Source organism: Acinonyx jubatus, chromosome X (assembly GCF_027475565.1).
Source record: "Acinonyx jubatus isolate Ajub_Pintada_27869175 chromosome X, VMU_Ajub_asm_v1.0, whole genome shotgun sequence".
In the NCBI taxonomy this organism is placed as follows: domain Eukaryota; kingdom Metazoa; phylum Chordata; class Mammalia; order Carnivora; family Felidae; genus Acinonyx; species Acinonyx jubatus.
This window is the reverse complement of record NC_069389.1, coordinates 81,640,511-81,652,660: the sequence shown is the minus strand read 5'-3', so window position 1 is coordinate 81,652,660 and position 12,150 is coordinate 81,640,511. Positions and strand designations below refer to the sequence as shown.

At 44.5% G+C, this 12,150-nt stretch overlaps 1 protein-coding gene across 1 annotated transcript; it reads left to right on the top strand.

The window, feature by feature from the left end:
- The first annotated feature begins 17 nt into the window (after positions 1-17).
- SLC25A53 (solute carrier family 25 member 53) lies at positions 18-9,277 on the top strand. Its single transcript, XM_053201493.1, has 2 exons — positions 18-139; positions 8,026-9,277. The coding sequence occupies exon 2, from the start codon at positions 8,058-8,060 to the stop codon at positions 8,976-8,978; it is 921 nt and encodes a 306-aa protein (XP_053057468.1). The 5' UTR covers positions 18-139; positions 8,026-8,057; the 3' UTR covers positions 8,979-9,277.
- Positions 9,278-12,150: the final 2,873 nt, after the last annotated feature.

Genomic DNA, 12,150 nt, shown 5'->3' with positions numbered 1-12,150 from the left:
CTCTCAGTCTACCGCCCTGAGGCCATTGCTAGCAAAAGGGGGGAGCCGACCAGCAGGGGCTGCGGCACACGGGCGACAGAGCCAGCGAGGTGTCAAGTGCAGCTCGGACGCACGGACCGGGCCGATTTGCATTTTACCCGTGAGTTTGCTGCTTTCCCCCTTGCTTTCTTTCTCCCTCTCCCCTCCAACTCAACTCTCCTCCGTCTGCGCTTTGAGACCGGATGCCTTAAACACGAGGTGGGACAGAAATCAAGTGAACAATAAGAGTTCCTCACCTTTGTATAGGGGGGAAGGGGAGAAAGCATTTACTGAGCGCTTTCTGCGTGCGAATATGCTGGCACAGACATCTCATTTATTCTCAGCAGCCCTGTGAAGGAGGTAGTGGTGTGCCTGTTTAACAGAGAGAGAGAGAGAGATCTTCAGCACTCAACCAGTATGGTTAGGAAGTGCAGAGCTAAGCGCTCACACCCAAGTCAACATGTCTGATTTCAAAGGCTACCCCCTGTAAATACTCTCTACTCTTTGAGGGTTGGTGGAGAAAAGCCAAAGTGGAGATGTGAGGGCCCATTTGGAACTATATAGAATTAGTGAGCAAGGACTATTATCTTCATTGTACAGATAGGGAAACAGAGAGGTCAGGTGTCTTGCCCAGCATCACACAGCAAATAAATTTCAGCATCCGATTTTGAATCCAAGTCTGTTGTTCTAATGCCAACTATTTGCCTAGCTGACCTGCCTAGACAGTATGTTTACATCGGTGGTCTCAAACCACCAGGAGTCTTGGTGTGATAGTAGTGTTCAGTGAGAGGGGGAGGGGAGGGAGTGGGGTGGGGGAGTGGGGTAGGGGAAGAGGTAGGCAACTTTTACAGTACCCACTATAGAAAAGAGGAAACTAAGGCACTTTTCTTTCTCATTCTACACTATACTTTATACTACAATAAGCTGCTTGTTTATTTAAAAAAATAAAACATTATTTCTACGGCTTATGAGCTCAAAGGAAACAAGGCTCAGAGAAGTGAGATGACTTGCCCGAAATTACAAGGTGAAGCCAAAATTTGGACCAAATCTCTCTGACACCAGAAACTATGCTTTTAACCAAAGTATGGGTACAAGACTGGTTGCCTCAGAATCATTTTGGAGAGCTTGTTAGAAAGGCATATTCCTTAGCTCCACCTCTGGGAGATTCAGATTTGCTAAGACTAGGGGTGGGGAGTGTGATTTATATTTTTAACTAGTGCTGTGGTTAATTCTGAGGTGTAGAGAAGTTTATGAATCACTGCTGAAGACACCACATCATGCTGAGGGTAATAAGTAAATGGCCTGGTGCCAATGTATCTGGCCACAGCACATCTGTCATGAAATGTAACCCCACTGAGCAGAGGTTCCTACCCAGGGTTCCTTATGAAATTGTCTGCAAAGAATTTGGACTCTGTATATTTTTCTGAGTTTAGTTTTGTAGATTTTTCAAGATAAGTTTGTGGCCCAGAAATGTTTAAGAATCATTCCCCTATAATCTTTCTTCATAACATCTTTCAACTTGTACTTCAGGAAGAAGTGTGAGAAATGAAACAGTTTGACCTAACCGCTGATCCACAGCTCTCTACCGCTGATACAGCTCTTTCATTTCCTGGCTTGAGGACAGGTTGCTAGGTTGCCCTTCTGTGAGCTCTTGAGGGGACCTCTCCTTTGCTGTATTTGGCATCACTGGCCCCAGAGAAAGAATAACTCCATGGAAACGGCATGCAAGGCTATGCTGGTCATGCAGGGCCACCAGCTTGAATGGGCTGTGAGGCCAGTGGCTGGGAAACCTTCTCTATATTCTAGGACTTCTCATTCTTGGAGAGCAGGTCTTACTTTCCTTATGTAAATTGTGGCTAGGAGGCCCCTGTGGGGCTTGTTCTTGACTCCTGATATTTAGAAGCAAATGAACAATCTAATGCCCTTCCACGACTATTGTTGGGTTCATCTTCAACATGCCAAGGTATTTCACCTGCTCCTTTCTGCCCTCTTATTTACAAACCCAATACCTATGGTTCTTTGAAGTAAACAGTTCAAATTTGGAAATGAGGACTTTTATCTGAGGGACCTTTCTCTTGTGGATGGAACAGTGTGGAAGGGGTTGTGGAGGCTGGAGGGTATGGGAGGTAGAGAGAAGGCTGACCTCACCCAGTCAGCAGTGATGCTGGCAGTAGCTCTTAGGCTTCTTGAGACTTTTGCTTCTGCTCCCCAATACCATGAAATCGACCCTGTGTCACAGCAGATTCTGTGTTTAAATTGTCTTCACTGCCAACTTAGGTGAACTGCAGGTGGACCTTGTGGGGATGGGATCATATAGGAGAAATAGATTCTAGAACTCTGACCAAAAAAGTGAGAAGAAATGGATTATGTAAAGGTGTCTAGATTGGGCCCTTAAAACTAAGCTAAGGTCTCTTCCAGCAAGGCTGGGAGGAGGATTTGCTAAACTGGCTCCAGTTGGATATAGAGTATCCCTTACCTCTGGCCTCATGTGTGGGAGTGTGTTCCAATTCATGGCTCTGATGAGACCACATTTTCCAATTTCAACAAAGAAACCTTAAAAGTCTGAAGGTTAGGGAGATAAAGCTTTTCAGCTGAAACAGTAATAGCTTCCCTGGCTGCCTGCCTCCTCTGTGCCAGGAACTTTCCATCTGTTATCTTTACATTTAAGCTTCTCAGCAGCCATATTAGACAGTCATTGTTATCCCATTTTGCAGATAGGGAACCTGAGTTTCAGGGAAATTAAGTAACTTATATAAGGCCACACAACTAGTAAGTGGAGTTACTGGGACTTCAGCCCCCTCAGGGCTGTCACACTTTAAAGCCCATGAACAACTTTGCTGTCTCCCAAACAAGCAATTTAAAATGCACTCTGCAAGGGCACCTGGGTGGCTCAGCTCACTCAGTTAAGCATCTGACTCTTGTTTGGATCAGGTCATGATGTCATTGTTTGTGGGCTCCATCTGGCTCTGTGCTGGCTGTGTGGAGCTTGCTTGGGATTCTCTCTCCCTCTCTCTCTGCCTGTTCCATGCTCCTGCTCCCTGTCTCTCCCTGTCCTTCCCTCCCTCCCTCCCTCCCTCTCCCTCTCAAAATAAATGAAGTAGACATTAATAAAATAAAATAAAATCTACTCTGCAGATGACCCAGTGCATTAGACTGATTTCAGCTTTTAGAAGAAGTGTAGTTGTAATCTAATCTTTATTTCTGGGATCTTTTTTTTATAATGAAACTAGTAATATAACTTAGGGAGCAATTTATATACTGAGTACTGTGTTAAGAGTGTTATATACTTCCTCTCATGCAAGCTTCATGATGATAATTTTAAAGATAAGGATACTGAAGCTCAAAAAAGTGAAGAGACTTGGCCAAGGTCATAAAGCTAGGAAGTGACATGGTGAAATTCACACCCAGATCTGTTTGACTCCAGAGCCTGTGTCTTTATACTATAACACTTTTCAGTGGGGAAAACAAATATGACCCTTTTTCTAAATCCACTCCTGTCAGCCACAGCTCTATCTCCTTCCCACGGCCTGCATCCAGAACTGTGCACCATTCATATTTTTAGGCCTCTGTGCCTTAGGCCTCTTCCTCAGCATAGAATGCCTGCCGTCACTCCTTCACCTAATGAAATCCTGGTCATTGGTTAAGGATCAAGTCAAATGCCCCTCATGAGAGAAATTTCTTCACTGCTCCCTGTCCCAGGTAGAATAAATTGCTCTTGTCTTTCTGCTCTTACCTTGATTAGTGTACCCTTAATTTTGCCTTCCAGTATAGTTTAGTTCATTGTTGACCTGTCTCCCCGACTATATTCCCGAGCCCTTGAAGGCAGGTACCAAGTCCTATTCACCTCTAGCTTTACAGTAATTTATCCACAGTGATTTAGTACACAATCAGTACATGTTTGTGAGCTGAACAAAGACTGACTGAGGGAGACCCTGCATGAACAAATAAATGAGGGGCTGGATTCTGGGGTGATCACAGTCCAGGGTGATTCCCCTGGACTCGACTGGCCAGGGGAGTCTGGAGTCCCCTGGGCTCACTTTATTAGGCTTTAAACATAGGAGACACATCATGAGGTATAGGGAATAACTACTCAAGACTGACTCCAGACACATTCTATGGTCTGTACTTTGAAATTCATGTCAAGGGGCCAGAACAGTTTATAGAACATCTTTGCATTCACAGAAGAAAGGTCTTCTCTGCCTCATATGTGAACACAGGATTTGTTCCACCATACCTCTTTATCTGGTTCTGGCTGACCTGATCTTGCAGGAGTATATGCTCTATGGAGACAGATGGCGAAGTCAGGAAGCATCTCTCTATTTTTTTTAATACATTTTATTGAGGTCACCATGATATGGATGCTTAACCACTTTCTCCCATTTTGTTTTATTAATCTTTGCAACAATCTTTTGAGGTAGGTCTATTGTTGCTATTTAATGGCTAAAGAAACAGATTGAGTATAGTGTCTTGTCTAAGGTCATATAACTAAGTGGTAGAGACAGAATTCGGTTTCTTTTTTTAATGTTTATTTTTAAGAGAGAAAGAGAGGTGGGGTAGGGAGAGAGAGGAGGCAGAGAGAGAGAGAGGGGGAGATAGAGGATCTGGAGCAGGCTCTGTGCTGACATCAGAGAGCCTGATGGCGAGGCTGGAACTCATACATCACAAGATCATGACCTGAGCTGAAGTCCGACGCTTAACTGACTGAGCCACCCCAGGCACCTCCAGAATTCAATTTCTGATCTGTCTGCTCCCAAAGCCTGGCATCATAATGGGAGAATACATGGGAAAAAATGTGGATTATCCTTCTCCCCTATAAAATAGGAAGAATTAAATTTATAAAATGATGAATTAGATATTTAAGCTAAGGTGTTTCTAAATTATTGTTCACCTTTAATTCCTGAAAATGACTGACAAAATTGGCAGAAGGAATTGGGGATGGGAAAGCGCAATTCTGCTATCAAATATTTGCCCTAATTCCTCCATGTCAGCCCCCAGTGACGTGCACAATATGAGAATGCCTAGAGAGCATTTCACCCCGTCAGCTGATTGTATTTTATTACTTTGTTTTATTTTACTTTATTTTATTTTATTTTATTTTATTTTATTTTATTTTATTTTATTTTCAAGAGAGTGAGGGTGAAAGTGAGCAAGGGGCAGAGAGGGAGAGAGAAAGAATCAATCCCATGAGGAGCAGAGAGAGAAAGAGGGAGAGAGAAGAGGGGCTCATGCTCACCGGAAGCAGGGCTCATGTTCACCCAATGAGAGGCTTAAACTCATGAGCTGTGAAATCATGACCTGAGCCAAAGTCAGATGCTGAACTGACTGAGCCACCCAGGCACCCCATTCCATCAGTTCTGTTATAACTGAGATGGATCAGACTCCAAGATGTCAATGAATTTCTAAAGGTCATACAGGAAGATAATAATAGACTGGCACTTAGAATGCTAGTCTGCCAAATCCTAGCCCAGTTTTTCCCCTATGTCAGCCTGCCTTATGCAATCAGTCAACACATGTTTATGGGTAACTCAGGAAAATGGGGGTAAGAAGTGGAACATCACTACACTTTGAAATAGAATAGGGTGCAAACATTTCCCTCATTAACTGTCCTTATTTAGATGCAGGTAAGACTTGGGGTAGAAGTTCCTTAGTAGTATATTTGGGGGGTGTTGGGGGTACCTGTGGCTTTGGAGGTATGAATGGAGCTCCCGGTGGCCTGGAGTTGGGGGAGGCGTCCTTTTGGCTCTAGAGAGATGGAGGTGGCTACCAGGGGCCTAGAATTGTCCCAGAGGGATGCAAGAAGTGGGCCTCATGAGCCTTTGCTCCTGGCCAGTTCTCAGCTAGAGGGTCCAAGGCAGAAGGGCCCTCCCAGTCTCCTTCTGGCCATGGGGTTAAGGAGGTGAAGTTGAAGGCAAACACAGGGTGCTAAGGGGAGGGGAGGGGTGCTGGAAGAGCACAGGAGGCTGAGCCTCCACACCCGTCCATAGAGAGAGAGTGTGTGGCTGGGGGAGAGGAGAGGTGGGTTGAAAGGTCGGATTAAGGGGTTAGGGACGAAGCAGGAGCAAGAAGCCAGGGAGGAGCTGATGGGGATGATTCTGGAAGGAGAAGCACTTCATGGCAGGGTCTGGGTATGGCAGTCCGGGGAAGGCTGCAGTGGGCTTCTTGCAGTGCCTGGCTTCTACCCCTCCCCAGAGGCCTGAGCCTGCACCCCTTTGTCCCTGTTGAGGGGCCATTAACTGCTAGCATAATTAGAGCCCCAATACCCTTCTTCCCTCAGGACCACACAGCCCAGGGTTCTGTGTGAAACCTCCAGAGTCTGCCATTCCTACCAGTCTAGATGTGAATCCCCTGCCCAGTCAAGGTGCCCTCCCCTCCTCTCCCTGTCTTCTCCTCCCCCAATCTCTACAGCTCTATGCTTCCTCTCCTCCACACACTACCTTCCACCGTGCCACACTCTGTCCTCTCAGCCATATTTCATTCCTCACAACCCCCCTCAGGGTCTCAGATCTACGCTGAGCGTTCATTTCTTCTTGGTCCTGAGTTTCCTTCATGTGTCCTGGATCCCCAGTTGCCTCTCATCTACCCCAACAGCTCCCAGCCATTTCTGCAGTGGGATCAGTAGTTTGGTGCCCTTGTACTGTCTTTCCTCTAGTACATTGATTCTGAACTAGTGGTGATTTTGCTTCCCAGGGGACATATGGCAATGTCTGGAGATAATTATATTATTGCTGGGTTGACCCCACCTTGTGCTGCTGGCATTCAGTAAGTGGAGGCCAGGATGCTGCTAAACGTTCTATAATGCACAGGACAGACACCTACAACAAAGAATTGTCTGGTCAAAAATGTCACATGTGTCAAGACTGAAAATCCCTGCTCTATTATATAGCTACAGGTCTGCAAGGATAGGCTTGGAAATTGCCAGGTATAGAGATTTTGGGTGCTGACCTTCCAGGAACAGCTACTCTCTCTGTTCCTCAGTTGGGTGGGGGCAGGGCATTGCTAATGAAACAGTTACAACAGTGTTAGGAATCTGCAGGCAGAGAGACGAGGGAGATTCCCCACTCCCCAGATTTACTACCAGCTTTTAGAGAAAGTATTGGAATACAACTTTTGAATGCCTTTCTGCTTCTTTGAGATAGTACCACTTTTTGGAAAGAGAATAGCAACTTATTGTAGCAGTTTACCAAATGCAAAATTTCATGTGGTGAAAGTTGAATGCAATATGTTTTGGAGCCCTCTTTTCCCAATTTTATTTTCTTCAATCACAAACCTTCTTTGAATATTAGAATATTTGATTTATTGGTAAACCACTGCACAGGTGACTCTGTTCAGAAAAAAAAAACTTGGCTTTTTTTTAATGCTTATTTTGAGAGAGAAAGAGACAGCACAAGAGGAGAAGGGGCAGAGAGAGAGAGAGGGAGAGAGAGAATCCTAAGCAGTCTCCACTGTGCTGTTAGTGTGGAGCCTGGTGGGGCTGCATCTCATGAACTGTGAGATCATGACCTGAGCTGAAATCAAGAGTCAGACACTTGGGGCACCTGGGTGGCTCATTCGGTTGAATGTCTGACCTTGGCTCAGGTCATGATCTCCTGGTTCTGTGGGTTCGAGCCCCATAGCAGCAGGCCTGGGCTCGGTGCTTACAGGATGGAGCCTGCTTTGGATCCTCAGTTCCCCACCCCACCCCCGACCCTTCCCTGCTTTCTCTCTCTCTCTCAAAAATAAATAAACATTAAAAAAAGAGTTCCAATTTCTCTACATTCTCACCAACACTTAAAAAAAAAGAAGAGGAGTTGGAAGCTTAACTGGTTGAGCCACCTAGGTGCTCCAACACTTCCTTTGTTTTAATTTGAGGCTGATGAACGATTTCTTAAGAAATATTTCTCAGAAATTCATCCAAAGTGTTGCTTGTTTCCTTAGAGCTAAGTTTCTTGGGACTCTGTTTGTAAGTAACGAAAATGCCACCAACAGATTTAAGTGGTCAGTAACCTCTTTTTTTCCCACTCTTGCCAGTTTTCTTCCATCTGCACCCAGTTGTCTTCAGCATGGCAGAACAGAACCACTCTCCTAGAAAGGAACTTCAGCACAGGACACGAGCAGAGTCTCCAGGAAAGAAAAGCTGGCATTCCCAGGCCTATGCCCTTGGGGCCATTTCCAACTTTATGTCTACTTTTCTGACCTTCCCTATCTATAAGGTTGTGTTCCGTCAACAGATACATGCTATGGTGGTGTCAGAGGCTGTGCGACAGCTTTGGCATGAAGGCCCTCAATACTTCTACCGGGGAATATACCCACCTCTTCTCTCCAAGACATTGCAAGGGACTCTACTGTTTGGGACTTATGATAGCCTGCTGTGTTCTCTCTCCCCTATTGGGCCACACTCACTGGGACACCGCTGGACTGCAGGGCTCATGTCTGGTGTGGTGGAGGCTGTGGCACTGAGCCCCTTTGAAAGGGTGCAAAATGTGCTCCAGGATGGTCGCAAGCAAGCTCGCTTCCCCAGCACCTTCAGCATTCTCAAGGAATTCAACTCTTATGGGCTTTGGGGGCGGCTGTCACTGGGATACTATCGTGGTTTCTGGCCTGTCCTTCTCAGGAACAGCCTGGGGAGTGCTCTGTATTTTTCCTTCAAAGACCCCATCCAGGATGGCTTGGCAGAGCAAGGCCTGCCCCATTGGGTTCCTGCCTTAGTGTCTGGGAGTGTCAATGGAACAATCACCTGCCTAGTTCTGTATCCTTTGATTGTGCTAGTGGCCAATATGCAGTCCCATATTGGCTGGCAAAGAATGCCAAGCCTATGGGCCTCTGCCCAGGACGTGTGGGACACTCGGGGCCGAAAGGTGTTCCTCATCTACCGTGGCGGCTCCCTGGTCATCCTAAGGTCCAGCGTGACATGGGGCCTCACTACTGCTATCCATGACTTCCTGCAGAGGAGATATCATTCCAGGAAAGAGCTGAAAGACTGACTAACTGTAGAAAGTGTGGTCATGGCAACTTTGTTATCCTAAGCCTTCCCAGTTGGTCTAAATAGCTTACATCTTTGGCTTGGTTACCTAATGCAACAACTGTTTAGCATCTTTGAACTGTGACTGCATGGGAGAAGTTGTCAACCACCAGCCTGTTGGGCAAAGACAAAGCCCAACAGGGTTCCTTGGCCAGAAAAAAGAAAGTCACCCCAGTCCATCCACAGCTTCAACAGTCTCAGACCCAGGAGGCCCTTAAAAAAGCTTGTGACCCAGATGAAATGTCATTCCTTTAAAGAATTCCTTGACAATAAGAGTAAAACTGTAAAAGATGACCTTAGTTAGGCACTGTGAGTTCTGGGACCCCTCCAGTTGTCCTTTGGACTAAACTTAGGGGAGGACCAGATACTCCAATTTCAAAGAACTATGCTTGACTTAGGATGCAGATTCCATAGAACATCTCAGATGACTGCATTTTCATGATATTGTTCACTACCCCTGCCACCATCACTCTCACTTCTCAGGGCTGTAGGTTCTTGTTTCAGTCAGGCTGGCATTCGTGGCTGGAAATCCTAAATTAGGCTTGCCTCAACTGATCAGATGTCATAAGAACTGATGGGGCTGGATATAGGGGTGGGAAGAAGTATTGTCACTTATGTCGCTAGATGGAAGGAATAGACTTTGAGGGAAGAGATTTAGGTCATGAGAAAAATTTACTATAGATTGCTTGGTATTATCTGCCAGTATATTTTTGATAGCAGGGCAATAACACTGCCTAGAAACCACTTGAGTTTCCCTAATAAATCTGGAAGTGAAATGACCATATCTCTTCACAAATAATTGCATATTTTATTGTGTGGATAAATACAGTTACAGTGATATAAATATCAGAAATCTTAGCCTGTAGTTCAAAACTATTCAAAATATGGTCTCCATATAACTTGCAGCATTTTATCACACCACTACCACTTACATAGGTCCCATACAACCAGCCAAACTGAACTATTGTTCTCTCCCCCAAAATGCCATGAACTTTCCCATGGCAGTGCTTTGGCCCACACTATTTCTCCACCTGTAGTATCTGTTCCCCACATGCTAGTCTGCCAAAACCCTTCCAGGTCCTCAAAGCCTAGCTCACATGCCACCTTCTCTGTGGAGACTCTTCTGATTTCCCATAACTGAATGTTACATTAGTCTCTAGTGATGCCCCTTTCCAATAACACTTCATACATGGCACTGATTCCATTATGTCACTGATCTTATGGTGCCCTGTGTTCTTCTTGATGTTCTTCAATACCTCCTACTAGACTGTAAAACTCCTTGAAAGCAGGAATTCTTGTATGCATTTTAAAATCTCCCATTGTGCCTAGGTGCTCAATAATGTTGGCTGATTACCGAATTGATTGTCAAGCTGTGATATGATCTTTATCCTCAGGGTGCTGTCCCTTGTACATGAAAATGATGTTATTGACTCACTGTCAGCAAGACACATACCTTTGAGGTGTGATTTTGTTTTCTTTAATTAGTGGATTTAGTTTTGTGCTAATGATAATGCTGCTGCTGATAATAATAATAAATGACTATTAACTAGAACATTTGATGAGTTTGTGTTATTGATGGCATGTTTGCTATTTGCAACACCACAGGAACTAAAATTTCGCAAACAGAAACACATTGCATAACTATCCCATTCATTTCAACTCCAGAATTTTGAAGATTTCCAAGATGACGTATGTTGCAGTTTTCCCTTTGGAGATAATATCATGATAGTGACCTCCACTTGTACCTCCTTACCTAACTGAATCTGTCATTTAAAATGACCTACTTATAGATCCTAGCAGTGAGAATTCCTCACTTAACATCATAGAAATTAAAGATACAGCAGTAGGCAGTATGAGATCAGAGAGCATTTGCCCGCAAGGTCAACAGAAAATGGGTGGTCCAAAAGAGCTGTAGATGAGTTCCCACATCTGATCCTTGTGCAGATTTGGATGGGGTAGGACAGTGCTCTGCTGGTGGATTTAAGGGCAGGGAACATGGGGTCTGTACAAGGAAAGGAAAAATAGAACAGCAGCTAGTGATATTTCAGCATAGTTATATCTATGTATTCCTTCTAACTCTCAGAAGGAACGAAATATTTCTTAAAAATTTGTAACTTAGCCTATAGCTTTTTTTTTTTTGAGATAGGGCACAAGTGAGCGAGGGGCAGAGAGAGGGAGAGAAAGGAAGAGAGAGAAATGGGGCTTACCTGATGTGGGGCTCCAGCTCATAGACCATGAGATCATGACCTGAGCCAAAGTCAGATGGACTGAGCCACACAGGCACCCCTATAGCTTTTTTTTTTTAATTTTTAAGTTTACTTATTTATTGTGACAGAGACAAGTCAGCACAAGTAGGGGAGGGACACAGAGAGAGAGGGAGACAGAATCCCAAGCAGGCTCCACACCGTCAGCATGGAGCCTGACATGGGGCTCGAACCCATGAAACTGTGAGATCATGACCCGAGCCGAAACCAAGAGCTGGACACTCAACCAACTGATCCACCCAGGCGCCCCTATAGCTTTGGTTTTTAAGCTGAAAAGGAGATAAACTACTGTACTCCCCCACGTTTTAATCCAAGAGATGCATTTATTACCAAGTACAATGTCGATTTCCACTTATGCCACTGTGTCAGTTCATGTCCCTTTATTCATTTTAACTTATTTAGAAGTTTCAGACTTCTTGAAACTGTAATTTCAAACTTATAGAAAAGTTGCTAGTGTAAGTCAAGTTTAAAGAACACCCACATACCCTTTATTCAAATTCCCCTGTTAACATTTTAGCCCATTTGCTTTACTGAACATTCATTCTCTACCTACACACACACACACACACACACACACACACACACACACACACACAGTATTTTTGCCTGAACTACCCAGAGTTGCAATTTTAATATTTCTTGATTCAATATTTGTAGATTCAAATTTTCAAAGACTGTGTTTTAACTCTATGACAGTGGCACAGTTACTATATAGACGATCCCCAAATTAACAGTGATTCAGCTTAGGATTTTTTGACTTTATGATGGTGTGAAAGCAATAGGTATTCAGCAGAAACTGCACTTTGAATTTTGAATGTTGATCTTTTCCAGGCTAGTGATGTGTGGTAGATACTAATGTGAGCTGGGCAG